Raw genomic sequence first — 18,956 nt, 5'->3', positions numbered from 1 at the left:
TATATATATATATATATATATATATATATATATATATAACAAATCTAAATGGAGCATCCTAAATAACATTAAACACTCTCCAAACAGTCAAGTAACAGTCCATAGCAGGAGTTGTTAACTTACAGACCGTGTTCTGAATGTGAACCCAACAAAGTATTTCACCAGTATTTTCACTGAGCACTTGCAAAATACTGTAGCAGAGCTAATACATGTATGAAAAACTTGCCTGTAGTTTAGTGAATCTAGTTTTCAAAACCTGTGTGAATTCTGTAGCAGATCCTCTAATCACAGGCATTTATGTCATTTATTTAGCTGAAGGCTAAATTTATACTAATCTAATTTATACTAATCATTAATAGTTAAGCATTAAAAGGTAACTTGTCCTCATTCAGTCATATTAGTTGCGTTTCCAGACCTTCGTAGGAAAGGAATTTTATGAAACGAGACCTTTACACATTTTAGTTGAATAGACCTGATCTCTCGACTGTTAACAACCTGTCACATGACTGTCATGAGCACACCTGTTAAATGATTTTCAGATAAACATTAACAGTGTATGGTTGGTGTTTAAACTGTTTACACAACCATTTAAACTAGCATCTGTATACAGACTATAGACTATTAGCGTCTTTTTTTTGTGTTCACGTTATTTGAATAGGGAAGTTTACGAATATTTATTTTTCAGTAGATAATTCATAAACTAGTCCCTAGTGGTATTACAATTTCAAATCCAGCCCATGTGTTTGAACAAGATACAAATAACCCATGATACACTTTTTCATCATTTCTTGGAATCAACATGTGTTTATGCTTAATGGGGTGCCTGACCTCTTTGAGTCTCATGTACTTGAGCTTGTCCTTACTGATGGAAACATCCCACACACACACCACTGTGCTGCTCCCAGCTGTGATGATGACATTACTGTTGGGACAGGCAGCACACACGGCCTCTCCCCAGTCCGACAGACCTTCCCACACTCCAAAGTCCTGATACACACAATACAAGTCATGATACACTTCCAGAAATTCAGTCAGTCATATGACACACTAATAAATAAGAGAGTAATTGAATGACGTGTATAAACACCTTCTCGGTTGTGTAATTGCCAAATGAGCATGTGTTGTCATAGTAACCCCAGCAGAAGTAAGTATTCCAGAGAGGCGGCATGAGCAACTTGTTCTTCACCACAGCCAACAAATCTCTCTCTCCACAAATGATTTGACCGACAGGTCCATGAATCAGCTCTAAGCAAGCACACATAAAGGCATCAGTATGTTTATAACAGCTCATTGTTATGGTACACAACACATTGTTCAACCGAAATACATCTGTTATCTAAATTCTACCTCCATTCTGGATACTTTCTGAGTCATATAAATTTGTGTCTGCAATGTTACATGCTTAGTAATCTAATCTAAATACACAGGAATAGAGACACAGAGTTATTCTTCTTGATACTTTATCACACTGATAAAATGAAATGAGAAGCAGAGACGATGAGAGTTACACAGAGATAGAGAGAGCGCGAGATAGAGAGAGAGAGAGAGAGAGAGAGAGAGAGAGAGAGAGAGAGAGAGAGAGAGAGAGAGATAGAGAGAGTGTTTTCATCTCATTTTCCAAACAGAGCCTTTTGGGATATTCAGATTATTAAATAAGCCTCAGTGGCAGCATCATCAAGATGCGCCTAACAAATAGAATAAGCTGCTGCCCCTCTGCCTGAGAAAATTAGCCCATGAACAGTCTAGCCAGCATCTTCTTCCCTGCAGCTCCTATCGCTCCCAGCGGACATGGCCCCATCTTGTAAAAAAATAATTGAGGGTGGGATAAAATAATAAGGTGGCTAAGAGTGATTAAATGAGGGTATTTCTGAGACACAGTGCTGCATGTTTTTCTGACAAAGCCGCAAAATATGTGAGAGCATCTCGGTACCTTTTAAAGGCTGGACTGATGGCTTCAGTTTGTCCAGTTTAAAGAAAAACGGAGTGATGTGATTGGTTCCAGTCATCTCTTTGGTTGTAGAGCTCTTGTGTACAATACGGCTTGGGTGAGGCTTTGTGAAAAGCTGCCAAATAAACATTTATTATCTTAGTAATCATTTTGTTTAGGTAAATGAACTTGTTCACAGTCAAGGAAACTTTAATGGACTGATTATTGCTAAGTTCTACATTAACAATTACACTAACTAACAGCTTGTTTCCTAAATACAGATTAGTCAAAATTCTAAATGAAAGTAATGACTAAATTCAAACAGAATAAGGTTTATATTAACATGTAAAAAATAATACATTTGTTCTTGTATTCAGTGAGATGTGGCAAATAACTGGACAAACTGGCAACTGACATGACTGACAAATAACATGACTATTGCGTCTGAGATAATACGTGTGTGTAATATGTGTGTTCATCTTGTCATAATGTTTAAAGTGCCTGAAATGTTAATCAGGTTGCCACTGAGCACCTGTTTGGGAATTTGACCAAAGTTGCTGATGTAGCCGAGGACTGTGCTTTTCTTTAACGGGTTCCTCATGCTCTCAGCATCGTGCTTGTCTGTGTAGAAATAAGGGTGAAAGACATTGAGGGCCTCCACTGCAGCTGGACCCTGCTGTTTATAGCCAAAAATCAGATCGATCCACAGGTGAAGATTTGCACTCACATAGTCGCTCTCTAATGCCTGGTTTAAAAAACAAAACAAAAAAACACATCAAATCAGTGCCTATATTATCCAAGAATCATGAAAACAATATAGAGCCAGAATTGTAATCCTAAGTATACAATAATAACTTTTGCTGACTAATGGTAAGGCCTTCAATAAACATATTACAACTTTAAATGTGTTTAAAATATATTTAGGGAAAAGCTTGCACAACAGGCACTTTTTATACATTGACAATTATAAAGGCGAGAAATTAAAATGTGATTGCGTTTGAAATTGCGATCACATTCAGAACATTCGATCTTAAAAACCACGGAAAAAAAATTAAGGGCTGAAAACCTCATTTTGTTGCTGCTTATATTTGTATGTTGGTGAAACTTTAAGAAGGGCACGAGGGCCAAAGCAGCTCTAATAAGGCTATTGTAAATATGGGGGGGCAACCAGTAGTAACAGCCAACTATAACAACAGATCTCAGTGGTGGAAGTTTTCTATATTGTCTTTAGTTCATTTGCATATGAAGGAAAACAAGCAGACAAAATAACTCATTTTGTGTGAACTGGAAATGATACGAATATTGCTCAGTAGATTGGGAGCTGATAAAGCCTGGCTCTTATATGCCTGCAGGCATTGCAAGGACAGAAGGAAAGCATTCATTCCAATAAGCTGCAAGCTACAGTAATGGAGTTATGAGAGACTGCAGATATTGTGGTTGCTCTGAATTGGCCCTGTTATCATGTAATGACAATGGCGTTAAGTAGAGTAATGGGGCTTCCTTGATAAACTCAACAAGTGCCTATTATCTCCGGAACAGCACAAAGCAAAGCAGAGCCAGACACATTTAACTCTTTCCAAATGCATCCAGCAGGATATAAATGTCAAAGGGTGGTTATACAAAATAACGATGCCAAATGGTGACTGAGCATACCCACTGGTGACAGCCTCTATAAGCAGAAAAGAGATGGTACTGAAGGGCAGAAGCTGTTTGTTTGTAGGCTCTATAACTATGACAGGCTTAACAGTCTACTGAGCAAGGCTACTAACTTCTCTGTGCATGCGAATGAACTCCTGAGGATCTCCTTTGGCCCAAGGTGGCAACACAACATCCCCCAGAGACGTTCCATCCTGCATGCAACCTGAAATGAAAAATATAATGGAAACATTTCACCCAAAGTGTAACTAACATCACAAATGTGCTTCTATGACAAAAAATATATAAAGTCTAGATTAATGGTTCTCAAAATGGAAAATAGGAAGCATAGACTGGGGGTCGTTGATGTTTTATTTTATTTTGTTACCGTGGTAATCACAGCTGTATGTCAAAACTATTACATTTATTATTAAGTTCTTATAGTTATTAGTCTGTTTGACTGGTACCTTGAATAGCATAGGTTAAATCCAAAATTCAATAAGTCAAAAACAAGTAATCCTAAATAATATGAACTTAATCTAATGTGTCTAACATAACATTTTGTCTCACTGGAAAGTTCAGGAGTAAAAAGCTCTATGATTCTAATAAATAGGCAGAATGTTATTGTATACATTAAAGTAGTGTTCAAAGAAAAATAAATCTTTACCATGGGGGGGGGGGGGGGGGGGGGGGGTTAGGTGTTAAAGTAATTTAGAATTAAGGGCCTTGGCTACAAAAGCTTTGAGAACCCCTGGTCTAGATAATTACATAAGATAATACATAATGCATTATACATATATTTTTCTGTTTCTAGGCTGAGCTCCAAAGGCAAGGTCTCAGCAAAGTTAAAGTGCTCAAGATGATGATGAAGTTTGGCAGGTATTACACATTACCACTATTACTGTATAATTCTTTATTTTATGGATGAATCAACACTTTTCTTTTCATACCAAGTACAAGTAGATGTTTTCTGGTGCTTGTTGATATTGAAACTGATACAGATATTGAAATGAGTAACCTAGTTAGTATTAAGCAAACAGAGGTGTCACTGGATGTATTATTTAGCTCTGTTTATGTTGGCTGCTCTCATGCGCCACTAGCAATGACCTCCTCATGTTGAGTTTTATGTTAAATATGTTATGGCATTTAAACCGTATCTTTAATAGATAGTGACTGGGTGGATGACCTGAGAATGGAGAGCAGTGGGAACACATTTGCAGACCCTGGCAAGTGTGCAGGTCTCAGTGCTCGCACAACTGAAGTGTTCTGTCTCATGTGTGGCAGTTTCTCTGCATGCTCCATGCTATCTTATGCTCATGGCACCTTTCGCTTCTGTTTGTAAGCACCTCATCTTGATATTTCCGCAGAGAACAGTTTGCAATCTGCTTTGCTTTGATTATTAATCGCAAAATGTAACCAGATTGATGCCATTTCATGTCTTCTGTTCATCAGTGCAGCAACATATACTAGACTTACATCACATACTAGCATAGGGTACTGGATTTTGGAGCATTTATTCAATGAGTATGGTACCTGATCGATACCTCAAAAAAAGTATTAGGTCTAGATCAATGTTACGATGGATCCCTGATATACATCACACCTACACCTTACATACATCGATCAGCCATATCATTAAAACCACCTGCTTAATATCGTGTAGGTACCATTTGTGCCACCAAAACAGTTCTGATCCGTCGAGGCATGGATTCCACAAGACCTCTGAAGGTGTGCTGTGGTATTTGGCACCAAGACATTAATAGCAGATCCTTTAAGTCCTGTAAGTTGTGAGGTGGAGCCTCCATGGATTGGACTTGTTTGTCCAGCACATCTTATAGATGCTCGATTGGATTGAGATCTGGAGAATTTGGAGGCCGAGTCAACACCTTGAACTCTTTGTCTAAAGTAGCTCTTCTGTGGGATCAGACCAGACGGGCTGGCCTTTGCTCCCCACGTGCATCAGTGAGCCTTGGGCACCCATGACCCTGTCACCGGTACACCGGTTGTTAGGGATGCACCGAAATGAAAATTTTTGGCCGAAGCCAATTTTTGGCCATTTTTTTCACCATTACATTAATTAAATAGTCAAAATGTGCTTACCGGTTGTCATTCCTTGGCCCACTTTTGGTAGGTACTAACCACTGCATATCGGGAACACCCCCACAAGAACTGCTGTTTTGGAGATGCTCTGACCCAGTCGTCCATGCATCACAATTTGGCCCTTGTCAAAGTTGCTCACATCCTTATGCTTACTAATTTTTCCTGATTGCAACACATCAACATCGAGAACTGACTGTTCATTTGCGGCCTAATACAACCCCAATTCCAAAAAAGGTGGGACACTGTGTTAAATGTAAACAAATGTAAATAAAAACAGAATGCAATGATTTGCAAATCTCATAAATCTCATATCAAATGTTTAAACTGAGGAAATGTACCATTTTAAGAATTTTTTTTCCATGTTGTATTGTGAATAACATATGGGTTTATGGGATTTGCAAATCATTGCATTCTGTTTTTATTTACTTTTATTTACATGTTACACAACGTCCCAACTTTTTTGGAATTGGGGCTGTATATCCCACCCCTTGACAGGTGCCACTGCAACAAGATCATCAATGTTATTCATGTCACCTGCCAGTGGCTTTAATGTTATGGCTGATCGGTGAATTTTGATGTATAAGCTAATAATGTAAATGCCAAAATCAAAGTCTCACCAAACTCAAAGTTGTTTGAGTTGATAAGGAAGTCTGGCAGGTAGAAGAATTCTGGAATGATCTCTCTCACATCGCTCATGTTGTCTTTGGAGGCTGACTCCCACTCCTTCTGCATGCTGTAGAACATTCTCTCAGGCACATCAAACGAGCCGCCCTGCACAATCCCATATCAAGAGCATCATCAAAAAACAGCCATTTACATCTCAGCCAAGGTAGAAACAACTAAGCAGCAAGGCCACCATGGTGGAAGCAAAACAGTACTGTATCCAAAAGCTATTGTGTGCTGCTTCATAACAACGGGTGTCTAGAAAGATACAGCCCAGAAACAAACATGACAAATTCATCAGAGTTGACTGAGGCTTTTCCGTGAGTTTAATTCCTTGTGGAAATGTATGTAATTTGCAATAAAACGATTATCCTCATTGAATGAAAGCAATAAATACTGTACATAGTAAATGCAGTTAGTGCCCCAAATCTTGTTATGATTATTACTGTACAGAAGAAAGCTGTTCATGTGCGGAAAATATCATTGTGGAGCGTCACCCTAATATTTGTATTGTGTTATACTGAATATTAAATATGCATGACATTTTATTTTAATCAATTGATTCCTGCCCTATAAATAAGATATTTTTAAATAACAAAATGTAGTTTTGTATGCCTATGATATGAGCAAATTTATTTGCATATATATTAAAATTCTCACTTTAATTCACTTTTTCAAAAACAATACAGTTCTTACAAATCCCAACAAGGCAAAGAAATAAATAATATAATAATGGCGCACCATTCATTTAGGAAGCTCATTTGTGAAATTGCATTTCATAATAAAGTACGCACACAGTGAAGCTCTAGAATTTCGCTTCATTTAAGAAGGAAATAATTTGCTCAATACTACAACTAAATGTAAAAGGTCGTGTAAAGCTCCCAAGAGTGTCAGGAAGGAGGAAACTAAAGAGATAGAATTTCTCCCTGGGAATTCAGTATGCAAGTGATTACCTGCAGAGAGAGGAAGGTCTGAGAGAAAGGCTCCATTCTCACAAGGTAAGATGCCACTATGATGCCTGAGGAATAGTGTGTGCAGTAATGACATTGTGCAGACAGCTCACCTGCAACAGCCATAAGCATCACTTCCAGCATGAATCATAATTACTGTTATAATCAGCTCATCAGCTCGTAATGAAATTAAATTTCAAAGATGTTTCGGAGCAAGTCGGCAGAATAGTTGAAACTCATTTAACTGGTGAACAATGATACAAATGAAATCTTACCATCATTACTGTCTACTTCATTATATCGTTGGATAAATTTCTCTCTCCTTTTCTCATTCTGAGCACCCATTGGTTTGGACAAATCCCTGAATGATGTCGGTGATGACAAATCCAGTGTCTAACAAGCAGAAGAAAATTTTAAAAAAGATCAAATTAAACACAACATAAAGCACAAGGTTGCTACAGGTGGGAAAAAATGTGTTTAGATAAACAAATAAATAGCAACAAATGAAAAAAAAAAAAAGGTACCTCTGATTCATAGTCAGCAATGATCCATGGGAACACTGGATACTGCATCAAATCATTGTACGTCCGTCCAGCGAGTGTGTTCAAATGCATGAGGTATTCAAAGTTATTCATTTCTCCTTTCTGTTTAAAAAGTGGTCAGGTACAGTCAACACACTGCATGGAACAGAATAACACACGATTCTCAGTAATGCTATACTGCGGTTTGGGACAAACTGCACATACATTACCTGCCATTTAGCAATAACCGTCTTGTCAAGTGCTGCTGTCTTTCTGTACCAAAACAAAACACAAGGACCATCTTATATATATATATATATATATATATATATATATATATATATATATATATATATATATATATATATATAAAATAAATAAACCACACTCTGATATTGAAAAGTAAGAGTTCTGGTGTGGTGAGAACATTCATATTGGGGTTGAATGGGAACAGGCCCAGAAAACAGAGACTTCTGTGTTCAGAGAGGTTCTACATTGCGGAGCAATAAGAGCTGCCTGGGAAAAGGTAAGCGTTCTGATATTTCACAGAAACCTGCCGTAGCAAATGGTGCCATCTATGGGACTTTTGATATAACAATCAACTGGTGACAGTTTTTGGAAAAATTTACCAGCATGAATGTAGAACTGATAGAACCTAACTTAGAATAGACAGAAACTAATTTAGAGACTAGCATTACATGATGTATATAAAGTATGAAACATTTTGGAAGACAAAATAAGAACATATTGAATGATTCTCATGTTCTCATGAGAATGAGAACATGCACTAACCAAGGTACAACCGATGTGGTGCTGGTATACATAGTTCACTATGTATGGAGACTTTTGGGACACCATGTATATTTCGGACTCTTTAAATAGGTATCTCAACATGCGGAACTTTCAAGGATTCTGCATACACATAAATGCTGTTAAAGGACATTGAGTGAAAATAATATGCAAGTAGGATCTTCTACAGCCTTAGAAAAGTACATTCCACACTACTCTTAGACTAGCTAAAATCATATAAAGTATCACTGTGGCCGGATACTGGAAACAAAGTTCTTTACTCATTGGTTCAAAGGCATTATTGAACACAAGTATATACTGAAACATTCAAATGCTAATGCAGCATTTCTTTTCCTTTCTCTCTGTTGACTGTAGCCAGTAAAAGGACAATAAATACTCAGCACTTCGAGCATGTGTTGCTTAGCAGCAAAGTTAAACAGGACAAAGCTGCTTTTGCCCTCCTGCCACGGTTGAGTGAGGAGGCAGTTTCGTTTTTATCCGAAGCTTGTCTGAAGATTCTCTACTTGCTCTTTCAGCTGGATATGTGACGCTCATTTAAAACTCATAAGTTAAAGAAACAACTAAGTATTCCCTCTTTGGGATGAGGTGAACTAATGCCGGACAAGAATGGCTGATTGACTGTAATACAACCAAGGATTAACAGCAGTCAGCAGTCCAGTTCTTACCCGACAACATTTACAAAGAAACGCTGTATAAAATTGGTAAGTAGTGAAATATTCGCTAATTATTGTGTGATGCTACAAAGCAACAAACTGAACGGAGATGTTGGTTTAACGCAAAAGAAAGGAAATTGTTATGAATTTATTTGAGCACATAATCAGATGTTGGAGTAGTGTAATCATGCTTCTATTCACTTCTATTCTAAACACTTTACTTTATATACTTTGTCATTGAACATTTTATTATATCACTAAATTATATCGTCATAATATTTATATTATCATCATCAGCCATCACTGAGGATGTAATAAACCTACAGTAAATTCCAGCACATTCCTCACCCATCCGTAAGATTACCTTAAATGATCTACTTTAAAATGATGTTAAAGGTCCTATTACATTCAATATATCAAGGAAGTGTGTAAAGATATAAATGAAATCCGATATTCAGCTTGGTTGACTTGCCAAAGTATAATGCATGAAGATAAATCATACTATTGGTCATCTCTACATAATTGCACATGTTTGGATGCAAAGGACTCGTACAGAAAATGGAATAAAAACAAGCTAAACCATATTAGCCTTGTATCTATATGCACTTGAATATGATTAATGAGTCATGAAAGGGCCCGAAGGGCTTACAATGCAGCCACTCTTCTTTAATAGGAGTTGTGAGGTGCGCATTTTTAAATCACTTCCCCAAGTGTCATTTATCAAAGCACTGATTTGACTCTACACACAACCGTTCAGTCTGTAAAAGCCACCCTGGATCAATCAGCTGTAACACAAGCAGCTCCCACCCTCACCAGCAACAGTCTCCCCCTCTCCAGATTTTACATTCATTGCTCTTGTCCTCACTGCAATCCGGTATTAGCCTCAATTACAGTGCAGTATGATTTTAAGAGATCCCTTAAGGCTGAGATGGGTGAGTGAGCTGGAGTGTAAACATTACACTCTGTTCATTCCCCAAAAGACCCTTCATTCCCCCAAAACTGCCTCGGGGTCTACACGATACCACCACCCTTATGTAAATAGCCGAGATGCTTTGTCATTAAGCTGTGCATGTTTAGTTAAAGATATCAGATCCTGAGATAACAATTCCACAGATCAGGTTACGACTTAAACGGGTTGATTGCAACATGAAAAAAGCTTAACCATTAATCTGTGTTCACAGAGCACCATGGCTAAAGGGAAGAAGGGTGGATCAAAGGGCAAAAAAATCACCCTGAAAATGGCCAAGAAAGCCCTCAAGGTGACACCCGAGGGAAAACGGCGTCTCGATCTCAGCAACATGGGTATTGACACCTTTCCAAAATGTCTCCTGAAACTGACTGACCTGGAGGAGGTGGACCTGAGCCGCAATCAGCTGAAGAGCATTCCAGATTTCATTGGCCAGTTCATTGGCGTGCTCTGGCTTGATCTGCACAGCAACTACATTGAGCAACTGCCGAAAAGCATCGGACAGCTGGAGTCTCTGTGTCACCTCAACCTGTGCAACAACAGCCTGGACTCAGACGGTTTACCCGCTGACATTGGAAACCTGAGGAACCTGCAGACGCTCAACCTGGGTATGAACCGACTCACCGTTCTTCCACCCACTATGGCTGCTCTGACCAACCTGAGAGAGCTGGGCTTGTTTGACAACATGCTCACTGTGCTTCCCGAATGCATCCGCACGCTGCCCAACCTGAAAAAAATCAACACCAAACGCAACCCCATAGCCTATGCTCAGAGAGACGCCAAAGACACAAAAGCAACTGCCGGCCTGTATTTGGTTAGGGAGGAAGATCTGTGTAAGCTTTGTCTGGAGAAATGTAGGGAGGAAAGGCAGAGACAGGAAAGAAAACAGCTTTCAGATCAGTATCAAAGGAGAGGTAGATTTTCAGGGCTGATCACACCGAATTCAGTGGCACGGAGCAATCAGGAGCTGTGGCACTAGACTTCATGCTGCTCTATTTACTAAAGCAACTAAATGGCATAATGTTGGCTATGTTGCATTTTATTTTGACATTTTATGACTAAATTAAAAATACACTATCCACAACCCATGAATACAGTGAATGCAGTTCATTTATAAAGAAATATATTATTAGTTGTTTAGAAGTAAACCTTTGACCTCACTGAGTTCAATGTGAAACAAAACACCTTATATGTATTCTACATAAAATAAAACAAGAATGGGGTAGACGATATATTGTCACATTACGGGAATGAGTTCACATTCACATGAAGTAACAGAAGCAGGTTTCAATTGGAGGAAGTTTTAATTCTGCAGGCGGCAGTTACTGGTGTGTTTCATCAGATTGGTTGGGGGATTGAGGATTGAGAGCATTTCTGTCACTCATTAACAATGTGTATGCAATGTCTTTCTTTCCCAGAAGCCTTTAGACACGAGCTGTCTCCTCTCAATCTGTCTTTGGTTTTGAAAAGGCAGCTTTGGGAGAGATGTTGACACACAAGCACAGGGACACTTACCTAACATTATGCACGGCCTCCGTCACCCCTCTTCCCTTTAATGAAGGCACTACAGAGCATAACCTAGGGAAAGAACACAAACACAAGAGAGATCAATCTGGCTTTGCCCTGTCTAACCTCTCTTACTCATCGACTGGTATACACACTCACAGTTCCCACCTTTTAAAAGCACTGACATGGTCTTTGTTTACAAACACCAGAAACACTGAAGCACCTTTCTTCATGAAGATTTCAATTGCGTTTTCCTAAGGGTTATAGAAAAAAAACTAATACGAATATACTGCACAGAAATTTGAACAATATAGGCATCTGAGAAAAAGAAACACCAGAACTAATTCCCTCTTAACAAACAAGCTTAAAGAGAATCTTTGTTAAATCTGACCTCAAGAAGAAAACGCATAAAACGAGCCTCTTTAATGTCCTCGTATGACCAGCGTCTGCAAGCTGGGTTTACTGAGCTCTGTTCCTTTTTCAGCATGCCACAGATAAACGAGTCTCTCACACTGGAACGCACAGAAAACATCAAAAAAAATTATCTGTGAAAACATACATCGGAACAACTGCTAATAATGATCATTAATCTTTTCAACTGAAATGAATGAAAACAACAGCAACAAATAGCACCACATTTTTTATTATCGTAGCTTTTAATTGCTGAGTTCACAAAAAGTGAAGCTGCAGTTGAATGCAAATGTTTGCACACCCGTCTTTCAATATAAAGAAACCCTCAATATATAGTATAATGCGTGTTTTACAGATGTTTTTGTTCAAACTTGTTTTAAAGCCTTATAAAGTAAAAGTAGGGGTTGACTGTTTAAGCCATTAAAAAGTTTAACTATGCATATTCAAATAAATTAACTAGAGCATGACAATGGGGAGGTGCAAAGTTTTGAGCATGCTAATAAATTGAATAACTAATAAAAAAAGTCTAAATAAAATCTAATAATAAAGTCAGCTAATAAATGCTGACTTGCACTCAAATAGTGTAATATAATAGGTATTCGGGGGGAAAAGAGTAGAATAGAATAAATGAGGTGAAAATGTTTGGGGGGATAAAAGAAATGAAAATCAGAGTAGATCTGAAAATCAGTAAAGCTGAGAAGGAGTAGGAGTCGGAGAAGAGCTTTACCTGGTGGGATGGTGATTTCCACAGCACACATCCCCACTGGAGGTGAGTGTGAAGCCCTCACACACATAGAGATCTGCCTTCCCAAATAATAATACTCCCTCCACTAGCATATGGCCACTAACAACCGCAACACACTGCTTGACTTTGATCTGCGACAGGAGAAACACAGTGCTTAGGGTTTTAGAAATATCACATGCTTTCCTATCTATGCTCGGAGGATTGTTTTGAATCTAAGACAGGCGCACATACAGTACATTAGAGTAAATGTTTTAAACCTCTTTTAAGCAAACTGTTAAACTGATGGGCTGGGTGAGCAGTAGTGTATGGACTGTTGTTGCATCTATGAAAGGCATGAGTGCACTGAATGAATGAATAATGTTAATGTGAACACCTCTTTTAAGCTAGCTGTTTAATTGAGGAGGATAAAGTCTGCAGCACTTGCCTCTAAACCCTTGCTCTAGGGCGAGGGTGTCAAACAGGAACAGCCCTCTGCCTGATTGATCGCTGTTACCACTTCATTATCTACAACAACATGGTGGCGAAACAAAGCAAGAAACTAAAAGCATGGATGACGAGTGTGTTTGGGAAAAGGGGTCGAAGCACTGCAGGCATTGTCCTGTGATTATGCACGGCTAATTTTATTGTCTCCCTTCATTTCACACCATGCGTTCGCACCTGGCCTCAGCGGCGGCTCGGCAGCTCCGGGCCCTTGGGACGTGGGTCTCCAAAACATATGGGGCTCTGCTGCAGCAGCAGCCGCTCCTCAATTAATACAAATCAAATCAGAAGATATCCTCTCCATGCCAGCACCCCCTCAGCGCCAAGCAGAGGGCCCCACTGTTTATTACTAGAATTAATCAATGACATACACAGAATAGCAAAACACTAATTGATTAAAGCCTAGTTTCAATACACGATGCACCTGGTGGTTAGTCTCAGAAACTAAAAACAGAATCAGTTCTGACCTATGATGTGATTCTGAAGAGTCCACGTGACCCAAAAGGCATATTTTAACGTTACTGGTTAAACAACTAGCTTAAAGTGATATTCACATTTATAGAATCCATTCATCTAGGGTGCTGTTTAAAGCCACAAATAAAAGAGATTCAAGCAACACATCACCTGACATCTTATTCGTTCTTGTGTCAGTTTCTTTCCATGTGCACACCAGCTAATGAACATTTTTCAATAACTGTGATTTTGAGTCGTTAGCAGTGCATGAAGATTAATAAGCGTGGAACAAACTATTCATCTGACAAACAGCACAGCAGGATTCGACACCCTCAAATAAAAACGTGAGGTCTAACATCACCCCCTACAGCTTCTTATTAATACTTCTGTCAAGAGCTCACTCTTCACTTTACCCTGTCAGTGGGACCACACAGCTTCATGTGTGTAGGCGTAATGATGCTCACACAAACGTACTAAATAAAGTGGAGCCCCTTTACACGTGGGACTGGAAGCTAAATAGGGGTCAGGTGCAGTGTGTGTTGTTGGCTCTCACCTCCTCATTGGGAGCCAGCTGCTGTATTATGAGCTGTGACTCCATGCATTCCTCAGAAATATCTTCAGTAGGACTCGAGACCTCAGTCAGTGAGGGGAAGAAGGTTAGATGCTCACAGTCCAGGTTAGGCATCTTCTCAGCCTCCCTGCCTGACTCACTCAGAATCCTAAGCTCTGACATAGAGATAGAGAAAGAGAGAGAGAGAGAGAGAGAGAGGGAGAGAGGGAGAGAGGGAGAGAGAGAGAAAATTTCTTCAATTTGTCTTTTAAAATACAAATTATGCTCTAGGGTCCCAAGAATATTGACCATAGTTGACAAAGCATAACAAGATAAAAGAAAGGTTTTAAGTAAGATCTAGTCTTGGTAAACATAAAACAAACACACAAACAAAAAATATTTATTGTCACATTGATCTTTCATCTTCGTAGCTCTATTTCTTACAGTTGAGTCCAAAACACAGCATACTGCAGCAATACAGAGAACCTGAATTTATAGCAAGTCATTTACACTACACTAAGATAGATTTCACAGTCATTCTTTCACATCAGTCATGTGTAATTAAAAATTAGTGTATGCTAAGATATTCATATTAAGATGTTAATAGTGAAAAACAAAATGTTAACAGGTCAAAAGTTTGAGGTTCCCTTTCTGAAAGTGAATAAGTGATATACATTCTCTCATAGCAGCAGTTATGATTCTCGCTCTTCTAGGTGGTTGCTCTATAGGGTACCCATGATGTGTTCAGAACTTGAAAGAAAGGCTTTTGCTTATTTTGCGCCCTGGTTATTACCATGGAATAATCCTCAGAATACATTGCAGCTTTATCACTTTGTTACGATGAGTTTAAAGCTCTAATAAATAAAAAAGAAAAAAGTGTAACTAAAGAGGGTAATTGCTATTCATGAGCTGGATTTTGTATGATATGTTTTATTTTTTATTTTTGTCTGTATTTTTATGTCTATTTTTGTGTGCTTGACTTTTAAGTTTGTTACTCTGTAATGGCCTGCCTTCTTGTTCTCCCTCAAAAAAGAGATTTAACCTCAAGGGACTTTGTGATTAAATAAAGGTTAAATAAATAATTTGTATGTCGAAGCTTGACCTTTACAACTTCCTCAAACCTCCTTCATATCTCCTGAACAACTCAGTTGTAATATTCACATATACCATATGTTTTCTTGCTACACTCACCTTTCAATTTTGAACATTTTTGAAATACATTGTAAAACAGGCAAACATTTTGCTTATTTAATTCCAAATCCAAGGTTCCTATATTTGCACTGTGCAGGGAACTTGTCATTAAGATCCTCAAGCTGCCTGTTTCCATGGATATGGCTCATCTGTTTCTAATAAATAGTTTGAAGAAAAATACAATGTGAATTTTATAATTCGTTTGAGAGCTGGATTACTATATGATAAACTTGAAATGTTATGGTCTGGGTCAGCGGGACATGAAGTGCTAAATAGTGAATGGAACATGGCGGTTAAAAGCATCCTGATACCTGCATCTGCAATGCCGAACTCTGCCACACCTCTGCTCTCGTCTACGGTGCTGTGTTTCATATACTGTCCTGGCATTAGGCATGGAAGCTGTAATAGGAAGGTAATGTTGTAGATGAAGGCATGTTATATACTGTATGTACAGCCTAATATAGATATAAATCATAAATCATAAGATATAAAGCAAGTAACAGCATGTAGGTACAGTATGTACTCCAAATAGAACTTAATATTGGGGTCATTAACAACCGCTGACCTTCTTAGAGCGCCTCGCTGCCTTCCTGCGAATGCGGAGTCTGGTGCGGTTGGGCCCCTCAGCTGCATCCTGCACCCAGCCCTGGTTGATGAAGACTCCTGGACCAGGGCCAAACATCCCCCTCTCACGAAGCAAGTCCTGCTCTATCCTCAGCCACCGAGCAGCCATTAGCTCATTCTCACAGTGAAGCGCCTGCACAGGACACAACAACCCAATCATCAGTGATTCCAAGTGAGCAGCATGCTGATTTTAATCTTCTTCCCAAGTGTACTATAAATTCTATATTCATGTTATGAACTCTAATTCATATAATCTTAAGACAAATTCTGCCAAACCTGCATGTAATTCTTCAACAAGGTCTCGAACATCTCTTCACCGATCTTTCGATGTACTTCTATGTCTTCCAGAAATGTCTTTGGGGAAAAAGATTTTTTTTAAAAGGATAAGGACTTATTCTTTTGTAAATTACACATTCAGGAAGCTATTTTGTATGTATGCAGTTAACAATTACATTTCATAAACTGCATTCATCATGCAAACAAGCTAGTGGCTACTGAAACCTACAATAACCCCGGCTCCAAATGCAATCGTGTGTTCTCAGTGTGTAGTAATTAAGTTAAAGTATAATATCAGCACAGTGTGAAGTGGCCGCTGGCCCTGTGCCACAACATGTGCCCAGCTGATATATTACACTGATTGGCATTAGCCCTTCAGGAGGCCTGTGTACAATATCATTAATGCATTCAGGCTAATATTTACTTAAAGAGTCATCAAGTTAATCATCACAGTGGTCTCCTCTGTAAGAAACTACGAGACCTTATTGTAAAGCCTGACTCAGGAAGCGAGTTAACTCCTCCTCAGAGATGGGTACTGAACCCTGCATCCTTCGCCGCTTAACTTGATACAACGATGCATCCTTCAGGCAAAACCAACACAGTGCAAGCAACAACTTTAAGAAAAGGGGCTTCTTTGGGGATAAACACATGTGGACCATCTTACAATAAACCTCAACACTGTATTTTAAAATGCCAAATAAATCTATTAATAGACGTCTGACTAGAAAGTGCAGCAAAAGCAAACCAGCCTTTAGAGAATAAACATTTACAATTTTAAACAATTCCGTTTCCTAAAATCTGATCAAATAATATTCTTTGCATTAAATAAATTGCAAAAAAAAAAAATAATAATAATAAAATCATAAAACACACAATTGAAGAGAATTAAACCACTAACATCAAACCTTTAAACTACTCTATTACTATAGTCACAATATTAGCAAGAAAAGAAAAATCACACCATTGTTCCAAATGGACAGGAGGATTAGGAAGTGTTGCAAAGTTAAATTCATAGAAGCAATTATAGCTTCATTTTCACAGATAAACACTGAATCATCTAATCGTATTCCTTTATTTAGAGAATCAAAAGTAATATATAGCATTAATTACCCTATTTACCAAGAACAGAAACTTATTGGCCTCTTAAACGTGCCACATTAAATAGCAACCCCTCTGCAATTATCATCATACTGATTTACATTTTAATTATTTTCCAGGAAAAAAAAACATCACCTTGATAACATAACATAATGTCAGCTTCATTCCGAGACACTGCTGAATGTGTAATAAACTTAACTTGATCATTAGACCATGTTAATTATCGTTCTGTTAGGAAGATATAATTATACTGCCAGGAAATTTCTGACATTAATTGAGAGAAAAGGTGGAGCTGTGCTGCAAGGAGGAAGTGACATGGATATCACTGAGCATGTCCGAGAGACGTCCTACAATTTTCTGGAACTTTTAGACTCTTGAATATATACATATATATATATATAAAAATTCATTTGAAGACATTATTCAAAATCACACTAACATATAATGATGCTAAGTCGAAATAGATGCTAGATGATTTGTCAAATCAAAACATTGTATGGCTTCATATAGGATAAGGCTGTTACCAAATTGTAACAAGAAAACTATATCAATTCATATAACTTTTTTTGTTCGTTTCATACTAGCGTGACATATAGACTCAAAATGAAATGACTCTTTGCCCAAATTCCTCGCGGTACATTTTCTGAGAGGAACAATTCATCAAAGCAGTTGATAGGCTGTCAGGAGTTGATATGATAAAGTATAACACAAAATGAATAATGTTTTCATCAGATTGTGACTGCCTATAATTACCCCCCCTGTTTTTGAGGTGAAGACGGAGGCGCCAGCAGTTGCACAGAAACGGTAATTTCATGCCTTGTGCTTGAGTAATATCTCTGTGCATCCTTTTCCAGATGGCGACGTCTTCAACAGTGGGGACTAATGATGTGGGCCGAGTTTCAGGGGGAAAAACAACAATAACAGCGTCTTTAACCTTCACCGGCAAACGTAATGTTCTACCGACTGTTCCCGTGGAAAAAATTAACAAATATCAATTACATTGCCCACTGAGGTGTACTCAGCTGTAATGATCCAAATTGATTTCGAAGACGGATTGAGACAGTGCCACAGGCTAGGCTGAGACTGCTGGCAAGGTGGTAGGGCACAGTGTCACTGGGCTAAGTACCTGTACACAAGTTCTCACCTAATAACGTGTAACCTGCTCATTCAGGTAACATCTGGGTCCACAAAATCTCTAGAACCTGTTTGATCAGATTATAAAAAGAGCTAAACGGGTGTATCCTACCTCCACATTAGAGTCTGGGTCCTTTTCAGGTGTCCTCTGAGGTGAGCGACTGATAAGAATACTTATTTTTCTCTGGCCAATATTCAGCTTCTTCTTCTGAGAGTCTGAAGAGAGACAGGTTAATCTAAAACATTGAGCAGCTTCACTGGT

General features: G+C 38.4%; 2 protein-coding genes across 5 annotated transcripts in view; one reads left to right on the top strand and one right to left on the bottom strand.

Moving 5' to 3' along the window:
• Positions 1–18,956, bottom strand: part of wdfy4 (WDFY family member 4) — a 49,359-nt gene that overhangs the window by 5,575 nt on the left and 24,828 nt on the right. For 3 of the 4 annotated variants that reach the window (XM_017464088.3, XM_017464087.3, XM_017464089.3), the window contains exons 39-57: positions 18,807–18,910; positions 16,463–16,540; positions 16,128–16,319; positions 15,874–15,961; positions 14,375–14,547; positions 12,871–13,019; positions 12,124–12,244; positions 11,901–11,986; positions 11,742–11,804; positions 8,027–8,069; positions 7,800–7,919; positions 7,551–7,668; positions 7,279–7,388; positions 6,280–6,433; positions 3,697–3,788; positions 2,460–2,672; positions 1,931–2,063; positions 1,088–1,245; positions 829–987 (exon numbers count right to left, since the gene is read on the bottom strand). In XM_017464088.3, coding sequence (XP_017319577.1) covers positions 829–987; positions 1,088–1,245; positions 1,931–2,063; positions 2,460–2,672; positions 3,697–3,788; positions 6,280–6,433; positions 7,279–7,388; positions 7,551–7,668; positions 7,800–7,919; positions 8,027–8,069; positions 11,742–11,804; positions 11,901–11,986; positions 12,124–12,244; positions 12,871–13,019; positions 14,375–14,547; positions 15,874–15,961; positions 16,128–16,319; positions 16,463–16,540; positions 18,807–18,910 — 2,354 coding nt within the window. Of the gene's footprint in view, positions 1–828; positions 988–1,087; positions 1,246–1,930; positions 2,064–2,459; positions 2,673–3,696; positions 3,789–6,279; positions 6,434–7,278; positions 7,389–7,550; positions 7,669–7,799; positions 7,920–8,026; positions 8,070–11,741; positions 11,805–11,900; positions 11,987–12,123; positions 12,245–12,870; positions 13,020–14,374; positions 14,548–15,873; positions 15,962–16,127; positions 16,320–16,462; positions 16,541–18,806; positions 18,911–18,956 lie in introns of those variants that run through there. The other variant, XR_001812150.3, reaches the window with a different exon arrangement.
• On the top strand, positions 9,023–11,314 carry lrrc18a (leucine rich repeat containing 18a). The gene is made up of 2 exons (XM_017464093.3): positions 9,023–9,307; positions 10,441–11,314. The coding sequence occupies exon 2, from the start codon at positions 10,447–10,449 to the stop codon at positions 11,203–11,205; it is 759 nt and encodes a 252-aa protein (XP_017319582.1). The 5' UTR covers positions 9,023–9,307; positions 10,441–10,446; the 3' UTR covers positions 11,206–11,314.

Source organism: Ictalurus punctatus, chromosome 3 (assembly GCF_001660625.3).
Source record: "Ictalurus punctatus breed USDA103 chromosome 3, Coco_2.0, whole genome shotgun sequence".
NCBI classification, from domain to species: Eukaryota; Metazoa; Chordata; class Actinopteri; order Siluriformes; family Ictaluridae; genus Ictalurus; species Ictalurus punctatus.
The sequence above is the reverse complement of the archived record's forward strand: the minus strand, read 5'-3'. Positions and strand labels throughout refer to the sequence as shown.

Excerpts from the sequence above, each read along its gene's own strand:
- lrrc18a (XM_017464093.3), top strand. The coding sequence starts at position 10,447 with ATGGCTAAAGGGAAGAAGGGTGGATCAAAGGGCAAAAAAATCACCCTG.